This window comes from Amphibalanus amphitrite, unplaced genomic scaffold, assembly GCF_019059575.1.
Source record: "Amphibalanus amphitrite isolate SeventyFive unplaced genomic scaffold, NRLGWU_Aamphi_draft 000528F_arrow, whole genome shotgun sequence".
Classification (NCBI taxonomy): Eukaryota; Metazoa; Arthropoda; class Thecostraca; order Balanomorpha; family Balanidae; genus Amphibalanus; species Amphibalanus amphitrite.
The window spans coordinates 349866-370801 of NW_024882022.1; the positions used below are offsets into that span (position 1 = coordinate 349866).

General features: G+C 49.1%; 1 protein-coding gene and 1 long non-coding RNA gene across 2 annotated transcripts; both read left to right on the forward strand.

The window, feature by feature from the left end:
- The first annotated feature begins 758 nt into the window (after positions 1–758).
- Positions 759–5248, forward strand: LOC122393294. The gene is made up of 4 exons (XR_006258675.1): positions 759–1069; positions 4441–4590; positions 4764–4859; positions 5103–5248. It is a non-coding gene; the product is annotated as an uncharacterized LOC122393294 (long non-coding RNA).
- Positions 5249–17416: 12168 nt separating this feature from the next.
- On the forward strand, positions 17417–20722 carry LOC122393293. The gene is made up of 6 exons (XM_043389192.1): positions 17417–17551; positions 17868–18044; positions 18201–18350; positions 18476–18741; positions 19133–19381; positions 19909–20722. Exons 2-6 carry the CDS (start codon positions 18012–18014, stop codon positions 20321–20323), a joined length of 1113 nt encoding a protein of 370 aa, XP_043245127.1. The 5' UTR covers positions 17417–17551; positions 17868–18011; the 3' UTR covers positions 20324–20722.
- The last annotated feature ends 214 nt before the right edge of the window (positions 20723–20936 follow it).

The window sequence follows — 20936 nt, forward strand, 5'->3', positions numbered from 1 at the left end:
CGATTTACCAGACTATAATGAACCTTTGAATGTAGCTTATATGTATCGTCACCCTTGCAGCTGCAACTTAAGCTATTGACATCTTCTTTTCGATCGCTCCGCATTAAACAATCGCCAGTCAACGCCAACCGTTGAGATTGGTAAAACCCTACATTACTTTACATAGCGGTGGGCTGTACAATTAAGTGTATCTGGCATATTATGTCGAGAGTTGGATTGAATTTGATGCGAAAGGGGCTTAAGTTCAGGGTATATTGAGTGAAGGGTAGGACGAACTTTGGTAGGAATTTCTAGTATAACTACTAGAAAACCTACTATATGTGGTCGGGACTAGCAAAAAGTTAGTTCAATCTAGAATATGGTAACGCTTATGGTTGGCAGTCGTGACGCGCACGTGACAATCATTTCTTAAATTTCTTAAATAACAGGTTTTAAGGGCCGATTAGTGGGCAGATACATTCAATTAGCTATTAATAATTGATTATGCAAACATTCAAGAATTTACATCATTTAATTCTAGCCAAAATCACGCGGCGCTCCCAGGATTCGAACTCACGACCCTCGGATCTGTAGCCCGATACGCTACCGACTGCGCCAAAGCTGGGGAACATTAGTGTTGCCAGCGGGGGAACTCCAAACGGGAAGAGGGAAGGAGAAAGAAAAGATTTTGTAATACATTTCGGCCCAATGTAAGGCACTCATTCTCAACTACGAGCATCCAAGAGCTCACAGAGTCAATATCGTCGCCCTCCCTTAATTCCGTCGGGAGATATTCCACGCGAAAGCTATGGTTCCTTTCTTGTGATCGGGAGGTATCAATTGAAGTCTTTGATGATAGTTTCCTATGCTGGGGAATGGGCGTTGCAGTCTCTCTCTCGACCAATCAGAGGGCGGAACCGATCGATGATCTACCGGTTCCGAGTCTGGTGGAGCAGTGGACCTCTTATGAGCTTTAGCAAAAGGTGCTGGAGATGCCGGAGATGCGTATGCTCTACTGAAGCAAGATTCAGTCGTATCGGTAGAATGCATCCCGGAGCCAGCAAATGTAAACAAACGTTGGACAAAGCACGTGAGTCTGGCGAACATACAGCGCCAAGTGTAGGTCATTAATTTTTTTACATTAATGGCATGCATGGGCAGTGTTATGCTGAATATATTTATGTTGAAAGTCTTGAAAGTGGGTAGAGAAGAAGGTACCTTGTCAGTATCGATTTCTGTTTCAGTTTTGCATCGACATTGTTAGAGGTTCCAACGTATTTGATTGGTATCACCGGAGTTGGGGCATTCCACGATAGATCGTACCACTTTTTTCCAATTTGACACCCTCATCTCTCGGAATTTCACGAGAATTGGTTTCAGGGGTAATCAGGGGCTCTGAATCCACCTGTAACAATTTCAGGCTTATCAGATAAGTATTTTTTGAGTTATGGTGTATAACATTTTTTGGATCTTGCTTTGCAGCGCTAAGTTTGGCGGGCTGTAACTCTAAGACGGATTATTCAAATGCCAAATGTTATATAACATTGAACTTGCAATGAAACAGAGATTAATGTGTATTTTTGAAATTTCGAAAAATACGCTATTTTTGATATATGACATATCGAGTTTTCTTTCATTTGTATTTTTTGGACTTTGGGACCAAATTTTTTTGAATTTTTATTTCTTTAAAAAAATATGTGGCTCATTGTTAAGAAGTATGCCAAAAATTAGGAAGGTGTTCTTTCTATAAATGTATTTATTTTACGTCACGATAACGGTTTCGAATAGTGATTTCGGGAGGGGAGCTTATAAATGGCGTGGTAAAGCTGCCTAGTGACATCACGGGTTACTGAAATTTCAATTTAAGTCTGAGTCATCTGAAAAAAAGTGAAAAGAGGGTTCATCCAACCCTCTTTCCTATAAGCGCGAGGGTGAAAAAGGCTGTTTGGTTCTGACTTAGATTTGGACGCCAATGACAATAGCTGTCCGAGATGAAAGTTACAGGACGCATACATGGTGTCCTCCAGAGGTCTCACAACTTGTATATCTGGGAATTTTTCAAGGTTACATGAGGTCAGGTCGGTCACGTGACATCACTGTTATAAATCAATGGGAAAATATAAAAACTGTTATTTTGGCGCCGAGAATGATCTAAAACTATCCCACGTACATGGTATCGTGATTTCATGCACTCCTTGCAAAGTCCAATGCTTTACTTTTGCATTTTTAACCTTGCGTGACGTCATTTATGACGTCACTAGGGTCGTACGAGTTTTTCGTCAATAACTCCCGATCAAATGGAGCTAGAGAGTCGGGAAAGCCACCAATGGACTCGGGAAGACCTTCCGAATCGAATGATATGCCATATGATACCCTTTGCCCAGCTTCGTGACCTGAGGGGCTCTGACCTGACCTTGACCCGAGGTCAACTACTTAAGTTGACCTCACCCTAGCAAAAAGTATACCATTCGATGCACCTGAGCTAGGCGAACACAATGATGCCAAAATCGCGGCTCTGCGGCCATTTTTTTGCGAAGTTATTTACTAAAAACTGAACCCGTAACTTCAGTCACGTGACCTGACCTCAGACGCTACCGGTTGACCTGAGACCTTAAAATCGGGTACCAATCGCTGCGACCTGTAACGGCACACCAGCACGTTTTTTTCCGCGAGGCTCTAGCTCTATTAGAAAGCGAAACGGCGTGCTGGGGTCGTATCAACCCCTCCGAAACCCATTTTGTTTGCGGGAAAATGAGGAACTTATAGAAAGAACACCTTTCTAATTTTTTGCATGTCGATTTGCAATGACATGAAGTTTATTTTGAAAACATAAAAATGTGAAAAATTTTGGTCCCAAAAGTCATTAAAGGCAAATGAAAAAAGATTAAGGTTTTTGCTCAACAATGAAATTTTTTCTTTGGAATTTTTAAATAGTAATATTAATTTCTGATTCATCGCAAGCTTAGTGTTGTTTACTTTTTGTTGGTTGCCTAACCCGTTCTTGAGTTATAGGCCATCAAACTCACCGTTACATACCGAAGTTAAAAAAAATGTAATGCAATTTAACTCAAAAAGTTTTGATCTGAGAAGTCTGATATTTTGCCAGGCGTCTTTGGGGCCTATGATTACCCCTGGGACCGATTTTCATTAAAATCTGAGAGATGAGGGTGACGGGCCTGGTACGATCTATCGTGGAATGCCCCAGTTGTCATAATGATAAGGTTTGCATGGAGGATGTCAAATAAAAGGACATTACATTTTAGTCAAAACTAGGGTTACCCGCGTGCTCCGCAACGCGAAGAAGGGTTATTTTTGACCCGTGGGTATTGGGTTGGTCTGTGTCGATTTGGTTGGTGTCCATTTCGTTCGATTGCTTTTTGACGGCCAAACATTTTGTAGTGAAACAAAAAAGATCCATCGCATCGAGGTGCCCGTGTCGTATTATCATGTGTTCTACTTTAGAATGATTCGAAAACTGGCGTGAAGTCTTTTGAGGGCCATCGATGAATTTCGCTAAAAATGACAATGTAATGGTTTGGAACATTTACATTTTTAAGGATACTGTTGCTAATCATGCAAAAATGAAGAGTGAATATTGGACAGAATTGAATGCTCTATCCAATGGTACCATATTCAATTGCCAAAGGTATCATGTTATGCAGCAAACCCCGTGTGATTAATAAAGTGGCACAAAATTGACAAACACCATTTTCTCCTGTGATTTGCACCACCTTGATTTGGATCAATCAGCTTTTCACAATTTTTATATGAGAGGCGGTACCTTTCTCTTGCAAATAGGCGTTGATTCAACTCGCTCCATTTAACGGTCACCTAAAAATAAAATCAATTCCAAAATCCGTCAAAAACCGCATTTTTTCAACAAAAGTGCCCTCCACGGTGCACGTGGCGCGTGCCATCCCCTGCACCGCACACCATTCGATAGCCCGTTCAATTCTGTACACGATGCTGTTTTCCCCGTGCCGGTCGGACCCCTGGTCACCAAGATATTGCACGGGAACTGGACCCGTGTCGGCCAAAATTAGCCGCTTTCGCCCGATTTCGCACGCCGATTTATACATGTAAAGTATATGACGCGAATTTGCACTTTTTGAGCACGCGCCACGCGCTCCTCATCAATCCGATCGAGCTGAGACCCCTCAAAGGCACGTCGCGCATCCTTGATCTATAAGTTGTGCAAATTTCACCGGCCTAGGTGCAAAGGTCTGGCCTGTAGTCCACGCAAAGCACGACCAAGTCGGGACCTCGGTAACGGACAGACGCACCCTCCTCAAATAGTAATATAGATAAATGCATTGTTCATAGGTTTATTAAGTATGATTTAATTTTATTGAGAGCAAGCATTTTTGAAATAATTACACTGTTTAAGCTTAAAACAGTAGACGCCTAAAACATGGAAATTTTATATGAAGGCCCTCTGAAGCACCGTACTACTGTTGACAGAAAACAATGGGGAAAAGTCACAAAGCCTTTGGACAAGCCATCTGGGCCCAGCGCCTGAAAAAATTCGCACAACAAAAATGCTGGACGCCGGACATGGGCAGCAGGCCCGGTCCGAGACAACCAAGGGCTGTCCTTGACCTGTATAACAAGGTGAGTTGGAGACATATTGAGCTTAGATCGCCTACCATCAATTGTTAACTTTCCGAAAAATCTACATTTTCTTAGTCTCTTATCTTAGTCTTCTTAGTCAGAGGTATACAGAGGTCTATGGTAATTGGTATGTATTATCATTAACATAATATATGATTGTATTTGTGTTTCAGGTCCAAAGATGCCCACGGCAGTGCGGCAGCCAGCAGCCGCTGACCTTCCGGGGGGTGGCTGCGCTGCAAAGAGGCTGTAACTGTGGACTGCACAGTGTAAGAGCAGACAATTCATGGAGAACTTCTTGATGCCTAGTTCCCATATACTTGTGGTTTTAAATGACTTCTTTTTGGTACAGGGATGCAAACATACACCATAGAGTATGAGAAAGCCCTTATGAACTCATGTTCACATGTGTTTGATTAAATTATTTTTCTTTTAAAGAGAATCCTGCTCAATACGCATACCATAACAGTGCACCATTTTTCAGTGAGTAACTAGGTCTCATTCTTTTTCAGAGCCCCAGTCATCATGCACCATTCTTGCATCCTCACTAGAATGTCAGCTGTGACTGGGTGGTCCTATTTGATGCTTCTAATCACTATTTCTGACTAATTTATTTGCTTGGTGTTGGACATGTCGCTGTTTTGCTGTTTTGCTGTTTTTTTTTGGGGGGGGGGTGGTGGATGGCTTGGACAATAGCACAGTATAGTATTTTGAGTACATCTGTGGTGTGTGCTGTTTTAGAGTCATATTTTTCCCAGGTTTATGTTTGTAGATATAAAACTTTATCGGAATTCACTGGGATTGTATTGCGTATGCAAGTCCAAATATTTTTTTTAAATCAGACAAATGATTAGTCGGAAATATTCTCCGAACAGCCGAACGAAGACTTATTGTCAACCAGATAGGTGAATTACAAAGAGAAAAGGCGAGATGTATTCGACGGAAAAGCGACATCGAAACAAAACTGAACGCTACCCTCACGACGAACGACTCGACGCTCATTTCCCGAGTAACAAACACATCCGGCGACCGAGAGTTTCAAAAGTCCAAGTCTTCATTGGTGAAGAAATTCAACAGCCTAGTTGAGGAACAAACACGCCACCAACAAGCAGTGACAAAACGAAATGTTCTCACGCCTAGTGTGGTGGAGAACATCAGTGGGAAGGCCCTCACAGACCATGAACTGGCAGTATTGAGTAAAGGTCTTGGATTTGCGCCTACTCCAAGATATATCCCAGTGAAGGAAATTATAAGCGCCGTGGAAGCTGCACTAGTTAGAGCACAGGACACCCGCGAAGCCAACCGGACTCGTGCGAAGATCGCATACGTTCTTCAGAAGGCGAAGAAGAAGCCCATCCAAGATAACATGTCTCCGGGCGAACGCAGAGCGCTGCATTCCCTGTCAACTCGTGATGACATATGTGTAGTCCCAGCTGACAAAGGGAACAAAGTCGTAGTGATGTCACGGGAAAACTATCATGAGAAAACGCAAACACTTCTGCAGGATGACTCGTATGTGAAGGTCCCCAAGGATCCTACAACCAAGAAGGAGAACACGCTCAAGAACGTGCTGAAGAGCATGGTGAACTCAGGTGACATGTCAAGGCCTCTCTACCAGAAGTTAGCGCCTCAACATTCAACAGCACCAAGGCTCTACGCTCTACCCAAAATCCACAAGGATGGTGTACCCATGCGCCCAATTACAAGCATGATAGACTCACCTGCCTACAAGACCGCCAATTACCTCACCCAAGTGATTGGACCTGTACTGGGCAAAACGGAGTATACTGTAAGCAACTCGAAGGAATTTGTTGAGCAGCTGAAGGACCTGTCGGTGCTGACATCGGACAGAATGGTGAGCTTCGATGTTGTCTCACTGTTCACGAAAGTGCCGGTAACGGAAGCGACTGAAGTGGTGTGCAGGAAGCTGCTAGCTGACGACACACTGGCTGACAGAACGGAGCTATCAGTGTCCAGCATTCGCCGACTAATAGAAGCTTGCCTGGAATGTCGGTACTTCCAGTACCAAGGCGAGTTCTATCTCCAGCGCCAAGGAGCTCCGATGGGCTTGAGTCTATCGGTTGTCCTGGCGAACGCATTCATGGAGCATTTGGAAGAGAGTTTAATGGCAAGCTGCTCGCTGAAACCTGTTGTGTGGCGCCGGTATGTGGACGACACATGGGTGCTCTGGCGGCATGGTGAGCAAGCCTTAGCCACTTTCCTCGATGAGATGAATGCCATTCACGAGGACATCCAGTTCACGATGGAGATTGAAAATGAAGGAGCCCTCTCGTTCTTGGACGTCAATGTCTCCAGAAACAACTCTGGAGGACTAAACACTGGAGTGTATCGGAAAGCTATCGCCAGCAACTCATACATCCCAGCATCATCACACCATGCACATTCCATCAAGCGAGGGATCATCAAAAATATGTTTGATCGTGCCAGAAATACTTGCAGCTCCAGTTCGTCTCGCATCAAGGAAGAAATGACGCTGTTTGAGATCTTCTCCAAGAACGGCTACAGTAAAGACTTCATCCAGAGGTCATCGCGGAACGTCTCGGGGAGCGAGCTAGCCACTGCTCCTGCCCCCTCTAGCGGCGGTTCACTCTCTGCACATGCACCCTCCGGCGGCGGCGGTCCACCCTCGGCACATGCACCCTCTGGCGGCGGTTCACCCACTGCTCCTGCACCCTCTTGCGGCGGTCCACCTTCGGCAACTGCATCCTCCGGCAGCGGCGGTCAACCCTCGGCAACTGCATCCTCTGGCGGCGGAGATCCACTCCCGACACCTGCTCCCTCTGGCGGCGGAGATCCACCCTCAGCATCTGTACCCTCCGGCAGCGGCGGTCCATCCTCGGCACCTGGTCCCTCCGGCGGCGGAGATCCACTCTCGACACCTGCATCTTCCGGCGATGATCCAGTTTCGGCACCACCTGCATCCTCTGGCGGCGATCGACCCTCGGCACCTGCCTCCTCCGGTGGCGACCCGATCGCTAGTGTGACCTCCGGCGGCGGCCCTGTCGCTGCTCCTGTGACCTCCGGCGGCGGCCCAGTCTCTACTCCTGTGACCTCCGGTGGCGACCCGGTCACTGCACGAGCGTCTTCCGACGGTGATTCGGTCACTGCACGAGCGTCCTCCGGTGTCGACCCGGTCACGGCACAAGCGTCCTCCGACGGTGGTCCAGCCACTGCACGAACGTCCTCTAACGGCGATCCTGTTGGTTCTACGTCTTCCTCCGGTGGCAATCCAGTGATCGTCCAGCCGTTCTCCGACGGGCCACGTCAGCCGCGCCCTAGCCGTCCACGGTATGTCTCCATCCCATATGTGAAAGGGGTCAGTGAGCCCATATCACGATTTTTGCGTGCCCACAACATTGTCGTAGGACACTCGTCAAGAAACCTAAGGAACACTCTGGTTCACCTAAAGGATACAACCCCAAAGGAGATGAGAAAAGGCGTCGTTTACGAGGTGGAATGTGAATGTGGAGATGTGTACATAGGGGAGACAGGAAGGCCTAAGTCAGTGAGAATGAATGAACACGCCCAAGACATCCAACACGGACGCAGATTGAAATCGGCACCGGCACGACACGCAAGTGAGTGTTCTGGTCAGATGCGCCCTTTGGAGGCAAGAACAGTAGCCTATGTCAGTGATTGGAGGAAGAGGACAGTGCGCGAGGCCATCGAAATAAAAGAGAAGGATCCAGATATGAACAGAGGTGTTGGAAAATTCGCACTGAGCCCAATTTGGGATTTGCCTCTAAAAAACGCAAGATGATTTTCGTTCCTCTCATCACTGTAGTATGAGTGGACTGAATTAAAACTAATGACACCGAATGTGTTCTGTGTATAACTTCTTGTCTGTGTGTTTGTATGTATTTTATAGTTAAATTTACAGCATACTTTGATAGGAAATAGTGAGTGTATCTAGATATTCTTAACTTGGAATCTCCTACATGGTTGATAGCGCGCGGGGATTTGATTTTTTTTGTCTGTGAATTTAATTTAGAATTTTGGGTATCGCTGCAATGTGAGCTATACTTATAGGGTTATTCTAGTTGTCCAGTGACCAAGGCCAAACAATATTGGCCGAAATATTTGGACTTGCATACGCAATACAATCCCAGTGAATTCCGATAAAGTTTTATATCTACAAACATAAACCTGGGAAAAATATGACTCTAAAACAGCACATATCAAGACTCTACGGAAAGAGTACTTACGAACTAACCGGTGAGTTAAAGACAGTTAAGTGTAAGCTAGCTAGGATTTCGAACCAGCTAATTTTCCTCAAACGATGCAGGGATAAAGGCTTAACCCCGAGAGGCTTACGACTGAAGAACAAGTCAAACAGCGAACGATCGACCAAAATTCTCCGAACAGCCGAACGAAGACTTATTGTCAACCAGATAGGTGAATTACAAAGAGAAAAGGCGAGATGTATTCGACGGAAAAGCGACATCGAAACAAAACTGAACGCTACCCTCACGACGAACGACTCGACGCTCATTTCCCGAGTAACAAACACATCCGGCGACCGAGAGTTTCAAAAGTCCAAGTCTTCATTGGTGAAGAAATTCAACAGCCTAGTTGAGGAACAAACACGCCACCAACAAGCAGTGACAAAACGAAATGTTCTCACGCCTAGTGTGGTGGAGAACATCAGTGGGAAGGCCCTCACAGACCATGAACTGGCAGTATTGAGTAAAGGTCTTGGATTTGCGCCTACTCCAAGATATATCCCAGTGAAGGAAATTATAAGCGCCGTGGAAGCTGCACTAGTTAGAGCACAGGACACCCGCGAAGCCAACCGGACTCGTGCGAAGATCGCATACGTTCTTCAGAAGGCGAAGAAGAAGCCCATCCAAGATAACATGTCTCCGGGCGAACGCAGAGCGCTGCATTCCCTGTCAACTCGTGATGACATATGTGTAGTCCCAGCTGACAAAGGGAACAAAGTCGTAGTGATGTCACGGGAAAACTATCATGAGAAAACGCAAACACTTCTGCAGGATGACTCGTATGTGAAGGTCCCCAAGGATCCTACAACCAAGAAGGAGAACACGCTCAAGAACGTGCTGAAGAGCATGGTGAACTCAGGTGACATGTCAAGGCCTCTCTACCAGAAGTTAGCGCCTCAACATTCAACAGCACCAAGGCTCTACGCTCTACCCAAAATCCACAAGGATGGTGTACCCATGCGCCCAATTACAAGCATGATAGACTCACCTGCCTACAAGACCGCCAATTACCTCACCCAAGTGATTGGACCTGTACTGGGCAAAACGGAGTATACTGTAAGCAACTCGAAGGAATTTGTTGAGCAGCTGAAGGACCTGTCGGTGCTGACATCGGACAGAATGGTGAGCTTCGATGTTGTCTCACTGTTCACGAAAGTGTCGGTAACGGAAGCGACTGAAGTGGTGTGCAGGAAGCTGCTAGCTGACGACACACTGGCTGACAGAACGGAGCTATCAGTGTCCAGCATTCGCCGACTAATAGAAGCTTGCCTGGAATGTCGGTACTTCCAGTACCAAGGCGAGTTCTATCTCCAGCGCCAAGGAGCTCCGATGGGCTTGAGTCTATCGGTTGTCCTGGCGAACGCATTCATGGAGCATTTGGAAGAGAGTTTAATGGCAAGCTGCTCGCTGAAACCTGTTGTGTGGCGCCGGTATGTGGACGACACATGGGTGCTCTGGCGGCATGGTGAGCAAGCCTTAGCCACTTTCCTCGATGAGATGAATGCCATTCACGAGGACATCCAGTTCACGATGGAGATTGAAAATGAAGGAGCCCTCTCGTTCTTGGACGTCAATGTCTCCAGAAACAACTCTGGAGGACTAAACACTGGAGTGTATCGGAAAGCTATCGCCAGCAACTCATACATCCCAGCATCATCACACCATGCACATTCCATCAAGCGAGGGATCATCAAAAATATGTTTGATCGTGCCAGAAATACTTGCAGCTCCAGTTCGTCTCGCATCAAGGAAGAAATGACGCTGTTTGAGATCTTCTCCAAGAACGGCTACAGTAAAGACTTCATCCAGAGGTCATCGCGGAACGTCTCGGGGAGCGAGCTAGCCACTGCTCCTGCCCCCTCTAGCGGCGGTTCACTCTCTGCACATGCACCCTCCGGCGGCGGCGGTCCACCCTCGGCACATGCACCCTCTGGCGGCGGTTCACCCACTGCTCCTGCACCCTCTTGCGGCGGTCCACCTTCGGCAACTGCATCCTCCGGCAGCGGCGGTCAACCCTCGGCAACTGCATCCTCTGGCGGCGGAGATCCACTCCCGACACCTGCTCCCTCTGGCGGCGGAGATCCACCCTCAGCATCTGTACCCTCCGGCAGCGGCGGTCCATCCTCGGCACCTGGTCCCTCCGGCGGCGGAGATCCACTCTCGACACCTGCATCTTCCGGCGATGATCCAGTTTCGGCACCACCTGCATCCTCTGGCGGCGATCGACCCTCGGCACCTGCCTCCTCCGGTGGCGACCCGATCGCTAGTGTGACCTCCGGCGGCGGCCCTGTCGCTGCTCCTGTGACCTCCGGCGGCGGCCCAGTCTCTACTCCTGTGACCTCCGGTGGCGACCCGGTCACTGCACGAGCGTCTTCCGACGGTGATTCGGTCACTGCACGAGCGTCCTCCGGTGTCGACCCGGTCACGGCACAAGCGTCCTCCGACGGTGGTCCAGCCACTGCACGAACGTCCTCTAACGGCGATCCTGTTGGTTCTACGTCTTCCTCCGGTGGCAATCCAGTGATCGTCCAGCCGTTCTCCGACGGGCCACGTCAGCCGCGCCCTAGCCGTCCACGGTATGTCTCCATCCCATATGTGAAAGGGGTCAGTGAGCCCATATCACGATTTTTGCGTGCCCACAACATTGTCGTAGGACACTCGTCAAGAAACCTAAGGAACACTCTGGTTCACCTAAAGGATACAACCCCAAAGGAGATGAGAAAAGGCGTCGTTTACGAGGTGGAATGTGAATGTGGAGATGTGTACATAGGGGAGACAGGAAGGCCTAAGTCAGTGAGAATGAATGAACACGCCCAAGACATCCAACACGGACGCAGATTGAAATCGGCACCGGCACGACACGCAAGTGAGTGTTCTGGTCAGATGCGCCCTTTGGAGGCAAGAACAGTAGCCTATGTCAGTGATTGGAGGAAGAGGACAGTGCGCGAGGCCATCGAAATAAAAGAGAAGGATCCAGATATGAACAGAGGTGTTGGAAAATTCGCACTGAGCCCAATTTGGGATTTGCCTCTAAAAAACGCAAGATGATTTTCGTTCCTCTCATCACTGTAGTATGAGTGGACTGAATTAAAACTAATGACACCGAATGTGTTCTGTGTATAACTTCTTGTCTGTGTGTTTGTATGTATTTTATAGTTAAATTTACAGCATACTTTGATAGGAAATAGTGAGTGTATCTAGATATTCTTAACTTGGAATCTCCTACATGGTTGATAGCGCGCGGGGATTTGATTTTTTTTGTCTGTGAATTTAATTTAGAATTTTGGGTATCGCTGCAATGTGAGCTATACTTATAGGGTTATTCTAGTTGTCCAGTGACCAAGGCCAAACAATATTGGCCGAAATATTTGGACTTGCATACGCAATACAATCCCAGTGAATTCCGATAAAGTTTTATATCTGTGGTGTCCTGGGCTGAGAGTTGTACCTATTACTTGTAAAGGTGTGCTGTGTTGTTGCACAGGTCCCCAGGCTTAGTGCTGGTGCTTGCGAGCTAACACAACAGTGCAATGGTGTGGTGGCTGGTTAACTTATGTTCACAAGTTTGTTTTATCCCATTTATTGTTAACCTCACTGCTTTTCATGACATTTTTCTTTCCTTGGTTTTGCAAATGCTTTGCTTGGGCTGCATACTTAGAGCATGATGGTCATGATGGTGGCTCAATTCAGTACGCTGAGCTGCATCCAACCCATGCTCTAGGACCCCCATGACAGGGCTGGGATCCAGCGGATCCGGCAATATGTTGAGTCCGGCCGTCTGGCGGAGCTGAGGCAGCGCCCCAACATCCAGCCCAATCTGCAGCTTGAGCGGCATGCTGCAGGCCAGGTAATTATAAACATAATATGTCATTGCCACCCAAACTGGCTGTTCACTTGTGTTGTTTGCTCTTAGAGTACCTCATTGTGTGGGCATTTCTTGTTCTTTGCTGCCAAAACATGATTACGGAGCGAGCGAAGCGAGCGGAGTCTTTCGTAGATTAACGGAAATTTCTGGGTATGAGCGGCCGGCCGGCCGGCCGTGCGGACGCTTTTGCGAGGCTTATATCTCAGCAACCACTTGACCGATTTACCTGCGGTAATTTTTGTAGGGTATCTTCATTCCTTCTTCCAAGCAGACATGGGCATGGATCCCAGACAACCAATCACGAAAATCGAGATGGTCATTAGATGCATGTGGATGATCCCTTATGTAGGTGCCACGTGCAAAAAGAAGAGGTGTCAGTTTTGTAATAGTTGCAATACCGTAGCTTCGTGCAACTTTGGCCCACTTTTTTCGTTGAGCCTCAATAATTAAGTCATCTTTTATGTACAATGTTAAGCAACATGGTCTGGATAGAGGTCACCCCTTTTCCAGGCATGGGCCAAAGTTGCCCTTGGTGGCCAAAGTTGCACGAAACTACGGTATCTCGGTAACTACTCGGCCGATTGCGCTAAAAGTTGGCATGTAGGTAGGCACCCACTATGCAATGCATATCCATGTGCCAGAGTTGGGGTGCTGCTGCACGTGCGCACGTGCAGGGGTCGATTCCAGATCTCGAGAACGGCTGGACCGATGGCGCTCAAATTTGGTACGTGGTTAGGGACCGGTTAGTAGGGTGCCGTGCAAAAGTCAGTTGGGACCCATTTTGCACGTGCGCACGTGCAGGGTGCCGCTTCCAGATCTCGAGAACGGCTGGGCCGATTGTGCTCAAATTTGGCACATCGCTAGAGACCGGTTAGTAGGGTGCCGTGCACAACTCAGTTGGAGGTACCCCCTCGCAATTTCGCACGTGCAAGGCTCACCCTCTCGCTCGCTCCGTTAGTTGCCCCAAAAGGCGTTATACTGGTTATCTAATATCGCTTGGCAATGACACAATAGAAACCTGAAGGGTGGTCGAAAGCCTTCTGGAATAGGGTTAAGCTAAGCACTTTATCCTGTATCTCATTAATACTTAATTCTATTCTTTTCCAGGGACTACAGCCAGCGACCTCCACTTCCATGCCTTCCTGATCGAGGGTCTGGTTAGATGGAACGCGGATCGTCACCTGGCGGCGATCGGACAGGACAGCGCCCGCGAGGTCCGGTGCTACGGACGAGTACAGGGTGCTACGACGGCCGGATACGGGCAGCCGTCAACGACCTGTCGCAGAGGGTGCTCAAGAGGGACCTAGTCACCAGAAGCGAGCCTCTTCGATACACGGGTAAAAAGTCGCATGCTACAGTCACACAAATTATACAGTACAAAAACTGCCAACTAATGCCAATGATCGAATGCAGTTAAGTCCGCTAGCCTCCATTGAATTTGAACTTATGAAAAGGTTGCCGCTGCCGCGACAACCGATCAGCTAAAATTATTTACTACCTAATACCTATATACATAAAACGAACTTACGTACCAAGACGTGTCAAGTTGTCACAAGTCGTGAAACATAATGTTTCACACATGCTTCTGTTTACATTCAGGTGAGCTCGTCGGGGTCGCCTACCTGTACGGACAGACGGACAGTTCAAACTGTAGGCTCGACGAGTACAGGGTGGGTGACCCCGACACGCAGCACGGCGAGGATGACGATGTTGGCGATGACCTCGACGAGGGATTCGAGGACGTCGAGGACATCTTCGTGACCGACGCGTACGATGGTCTCGAAATGCCAGTAAGTTAATTAAAGAGTACCGGAGGGTGTGTCGACAGAGGTGTTTTTCTCACAGATTCGCGTTAGACAAAGATATAAAGTGGCGCGAGCATGCCAAAACACTAGCCCTGCAGTTGGTTTTGCGTAATAGTGCGATTTGACGAGGCTCGTGCGGGTCGAAGTTACAGCGAAAAAGTCGCAGTCGACGGTGCTGCCACCTACATTGCCAATAACGGACACTATCATATCGTGATAATTGGGGTAGTTTCAAATGAGAAATGACTTCTATTTTTGTTCAAACTGCTTGAGAAGAAATGAAACAATTCGGAAACATACATTTTTCCCAAATATCGCGTTCCATTTTTTCCTGTTGAGTTGTTAGGAAAGTGGTAAATTTCAAGGTTGACGGCTAAAAAACGAAACAGGAGGAACAGAGCAGGAATCACGAAGACGTGTGCCGCGCCGATGCTGTAGCCTGTAGATAAGGGGTGAGCAACAGAACCAGCATACCTAACGATTTTGATTAGTGATAGATATTTTTCTCTAAATGAAAGACTATTAGTAACTCAGGCAAGCCCTCTAATATAGGTATCGACAGGGTTACGGTAAAAGGTACAATCGATGGCACATTACAATTATTCTGAGTTGGGAAACAACACTCTTCAGATACCTACCATCAACAACCTCACTATCTCCTATATGGGAGCTATATCATCTGATTCCAGCGCCCTGAAAACAAACAGGTTATCACCAAATATCTCTGTATTAGCGCCTACCGATATATGCTGAATGACGCTATCAATACCCGACAATTGTAAAAGGTGATTCGCCACACAGACCGCCGGCGTCTGAGGGGTTGAATCAGTGAGCCAGATTGCCAGCGACTCACCGCTGAACTACCGGGCATAACAAAACGGACGATGCGACATGACTCAGAGATCATCACAGACGCGACGGTAAGCCGCCAACAGCTCCTCTGATGTATGCTTTAAAAATGTTGGCCAAAATTTAAGATCGATGTAATCTAGTGCTAATATTTGGGTTTTAACATTATTGGCGCAATATAACCGTTCTTTAGTCACCGTGTCAATAATATTGACACAGTGAATGACCACCGACTCTCACTGAATGTGTCTTCCTGTTCCGCAGGAAGCTGAGCTGTGACTGACTGGCCATTGCGTGTCATCAGTTCGGCCAGTAGCGGCGGAATACCTTCAATTAAGGGGGGCACTGCCGACTTTTGGTCCCATATTCTTTCTATGCAACGCCCATAGGGCTAATGTTAAAATGCCAAAATCAAAGGGGGCACGGTGCCGCGGTGCCCTCCCCGTTATGTCGCCTATGAGTTCGGCTTGACAAGGGAACCGCGAGGTGGCAGATAGCGATATTACGTATCTGAACGAGGGTTCCGCACGAGATCAGATGGCCTTCGGTTACATTTGTCGTTGCGTCTGTGATGATCTCTGAGTCATGTCGCATCGTCCGTTTTGTTATGCCCGGTAGTTCAGCGGTGAGTCGCTGGCAATCTGGCTCACTGATTCAACCCCTCAGACGCCGGCGGTCTGTGTGGCGAATCACCTTTTACAAATGTCGGGTATTGATAGCGTCATTCAGCATATGTCGGTAGGCGCTAATACAGAGATTTTTGGTGATAACCTGTTTGTTTTCAGGGCGCTGGAATCAGATGATATAGCTCCCATATAGGAGATAGTGAGGTTGTTGATGGTAGGTATCTGAAGAGTGTTGTTTCCCAACTCAGAATAATTGTATTGTGCCATCGATTGTACCTTTTACCGCAACCCTGTTGATACCTATATTAGAAGGCTTGCCTGAGTTACTAATAGTCTTTCATTTAGAGAAAAATATCTATCACTAATCAAAATCGTTAGGTATGCTGGTTCTGTTGCTCACCCCTTATCTACAGGCTACAACATCGGCGCGGCACACGTCTTGGTGATTCCTGCTCTGTTCCTCCTGTTTCGTTTTTTAGCCGTCAACCTTGAAATTTACCACTTTCCTAACAACTCAACAGGAAAAAATGGAACGCGATATTTGGGAAAAATGTATGTTTCCGAATTGTTTTATTTCTTCTCAAGCAGTTTGAACAAAAATAGAAGTCATTTCTCATTTGAAACTACCCCAATTATCACGATATGATAGTGCCCGTTATTGGCAATGTAGGTGGCAGCACCGTCCACTGCGACTTTTTCGCTGTAACTTCGACCTGCCCGAGCCTCGTCAAATCGCATTTTTACGCAAAACCAACTGCAGGGCTAGTGTTTTGGCATGCTCGCGCCACTTTTTATCTTTGTCTAACGCGAATCTGCGACTATCGACACACCCACTACCCAAAACATAACAATACGATTAAAAATTAAAGCTAAATGCAACTACTTCAATTTTGCGATATACTGCACCCTTTGATGGATGTTATTTACCCTATTACTTTCTGCATCCCAAATGAAGCAAGCATATAACTTATTTCTTAGGTGTACAGGTAACTTAGGATCGCGAAACATACTGAGCTCATGACTACATCGCTTGTGTTTCAGCTTCAGACGCCTCTCCCGGCCGCTCCCGTCGGAGTCCCCAGCCTCGCCGCCGCCGGACCTCAGGGACCCGCTACCGCCCGAGTCCCCAGCTCCGCCGACGCTGGGCCTCAGAGTCCCGCCGACGCTGGGCCTCAGAATCCCGCCGCCGGACCTCAGAGTCCCGCCGCCGCTGCAGCTCCGGGCTCCGCCGCCGCTGCAGCCGCAGCCGCCGTCACTGGAGCTCCGGGCCCGGCCGCCGCTGCAGCTCCGGGGCCCGCTGCTGCTGCAGCCGCCGCAGCTGCACCTTCAGGACCGGGCTCCGCTACCGCTGCCGCTGCAGCCCCGCGGCCTGCTGCCGCTGCAGCTCCGGGGCCCGCTGCCGCTGCGGCTCGGGGGCCCGCTGCCGCTGCGGCTCGGGGGCCCGCTGCTGCTGCAGCCGCCACAGCTGCTGCTCCGGGGCCCGCTGCAGCCGCAGCCGCCGCAGCTGCAGCCGCAGCCGCCGCAGCTGCAGCCTCGTGGCCCGCCGCCGCTAGAGCTCACAACCTCTCACGGGTAGGTAGTCAGCCTCGTTTGATCTAAGGACGGGACTTCTCAGTCATTCAGACCGTTTTGAGTCCAATCAAATAAAACCATTAAGCTCCCCAGGATTGGAAGTGATCACCTGCGACCTCAAAAGTTTCCATAGTTACACTTCCAGTAGCGATATGCAAATCAGCGTTAATTCAGACAGCTAATTGCTCGCTTACATAGTCCCGTGTGTTCCACCTCAAACGGATGAATGGTCCATCAGTTAGCTATACACCGGGCGCAAGCACATATTAATCATGCCAATCACCCTGAGCGCTAAATTCGCCCGTTCTACTTTCAGCATGGTAACCAGCCTCCACCGGCTCCTCCTGCCGTCGACGCTGCCAGCTGGTCACCAGCTGACACACAGCCGGACCTGGAGGGACGCAGCTCACCCGGCCCTGGTGCAGTAGTGGCCGCCGCTCAGTCGCCCGCCATCCCACTGATGCCAGACTGGGCAGCCGAGGGTCTTCCGGAGGTGCGGCTGCTTCGAGTTGCTTCGACCTTTCTGTTTCACTCGGGATCTTTTTTTCTTCTTAATTATGAAATTAGGTATCTCGGCTGACACGAGTGTAAATGCACCCCGGCCCGGTCACACCAGTCTGCTATAAAAGAATAAATCGTCTGTTCTCAGCACGGCGTTCAGCTGCTGTCGGCTCCTCCGACTACCGCCGGAGCCCCTGGCCCGGTCCCTGCCGGCGTCCCGGGCACAGCCACCGCGCCACCAACCGTCGCTGGCTCCGCCACCACCTCAAGTTTCGGGAACCGCGACCCGGCTCGCCAGGTATGTTGTAACTTGTCTCACAATCAAATTGCTTTAACTGTAAGTGCACAAAATGCATGTTCTGATGTGTTCATGAAGGTGACATGCTCTTGTCAGACACCCTCGTTTTCCATGTATGTTTTAAGGACGTGACCGGCCCCGACCACCAGCCGGGGTACGCCGAGTGCCACCGCCTGGCGCAGGTGCTCGTCGGCCTAGACTGCTCGCGGGGGTATGTCGCCGACGAAGAGGCCGAGTCCATCGTCCACCTGTGGCACCAGCTCTCCGCCGGCGACAGAGCCAAGGTGGCGGCCTCCCCGCGGTACCAGCACCGGCTGACGACTGGCCGGTTTAAACAGCCGAAGACCAGTCGGCTGTCTGGTGTCGTGCCGGGCGTGGACAGCGCACGGAGGTAAGGATCCCGCATTTTAAAATAGGACTATCATTGTAAGCGTTGTTCTCAAATGAAACACCATCGGGCAGAATAATTGGGGTTTGCACGCATATTATTGGAACTATTAAATTATGTCATATTTATTAAAAGGCAATAAAAGTGAGATATTGTCCATGCTGGTAGGATTTTGTACGCATGTTAGTCACAACCTGGACATGCTGATGTGATGAAAAAGAAATACGAAACGCGTCCACGTCATCACATAATTTAATTATTGATTTTCACGAAACACAACTTGCATACTGCTTGCCAGGGACCTTCAATTTGGAAGGCATGTCCAACGTGTGCTCCGTAGAATTTCGTAGAACACATGTGAAAGTGAACTTAATGATGGATTTCTATTTGACAGAGTCTCACTCAAGCGAGGAGCGGTTCCCGCGCAACGACCCGACTTGAACCGGCTCGCTGAGACGGTCGTCCGCCTGCTCTGCGAGCGGTACCGAAACCCCAGGCGCAGCGGAGGGTCGGTCCAGTCGCGCTGGGCGCAGATCCTGGCCCACCACTCCAGCCTGCGGGACATTCTCCTCAAATGTCCCGCAATCACCCAGCGGACTGGAGTCAACCTGGCGGCTCTGAACCAGCACACGCTCACGTCCTGGTGAGTTATATGTTCGCTCGATCCTGCAGATGCAGAGACTTGATAGAATGTCCAGTGTCCATCCTCTCATCAATAATGGTGTAAGATATGTTATAAAAATACTACCATCATATTCGCCCGTGTGCGGCTTTACTGCTGGGGGGGGGGGGGGGCGGACCCGTTCATTACCTGATTTTGCTAAATTTATCAGCGAGTGTTAAAGCCAGAACAATACACGCATTCAGTGTTGTAACAATTACGTTTCACAATACTTCTGAGTATCAGAAAATTAAAATTGTTCGCACTGGGAAACCGGCGCGCATCTACCGCATGGTCTTCCTACTGAGGACGCCAATGCTGACGGGATACATCCAGACTCTGTCCCTAAATGCGCTGAACCGAGTTGGGATGAGGCGGTGGGATGCAAGTCGACATCCTGAGAGATCGGAGCGTCAAAAGAGGAGCTCTGGAATACAAGGACCCCAACGAACATTTCAATCAACAGTATAAAGTAAACCCCTCAATTTTTGTTTTTGTTTCGCCGCCAGGTTCAACGAGCACCAGAAGGAGACGGAGCGGAGAGCTCTTCTCCAGGGCGTGCAGCTGCCGCCAGCCCGTCCGATCGCCGCAGTCGCCCTGCCAGCACCGGCGCCGCGGCTGATGCAGGTGCAGGTGGTGCGGGTGGACTGCCGCCGCCCACCGCACCACTTCGTCCTGCCTGCCGACACGGTCGGACAAGCGCAGACCCGCCGTCGCCCGGCCGAGGACACCGGCCACGACACCGCCGCCAAGAGGCCCTACACGCGCCGGCAGCCCACCAACACCTGCGGCCAGTGCAAAGGCGCTCTGACGGCGGACACGGGGCACAGACGGGGGAAGGGCGGCCCAAGCCGAAACAAGGTTTTCTGTCCCGTTGCCAACCCTGATCTAACATACGATCAGTGGTTGGCAAAGTTCAAGTGAGGAGTATGTCTTGTACCTATGTATGTATGTCTTGTCTATGTTTTGTGTCCTGTATGCCTGGCAAGTCCAACGCCAGACACCGGCGGAACTGCTTCAGGGCCGCTCTCTCCGGCCGCAGCTCAGGCGCTGCGCCCCCCCCCATGATCGCCGCTGGCGCCACCTTTCGGCGCCCCGCCGCCGTCGATGGGGAGAAAAATAAACCAGATCTGACTTCGGATGCCGTCATGGTGTTTGTGTGGCGTAGAACAACGACGATAATAGCGAGTTAAAACCGCCTGACACTGTTTCAGGGTTTGGCGTTTTTGTTCGTGAATGTTTGCTTGTTCCTTTGATACTTAGGTTTACGATTCCCTTCCTCCGTTTGTTTGTTTGGTCGTTAAACATTAAATATACCAGTGTATAATGCAGGCGTACTTCGTCCGGGTGAGGCATCGTAGTCCCTTCGTCCTCGCACCTAAGGTTCACGCTATTCAGGCATGCCAAAAACTTGACCTGTGTGTCTTCCAGGTAGGTATCACACATTCGTGCGCGGGTGGGTGCGTTGAATGCTAGTTAGATTATGCGACAGTGCAGCTAACAGCGACTTCGGACAGCTTCCACGGTCGCAGAACAC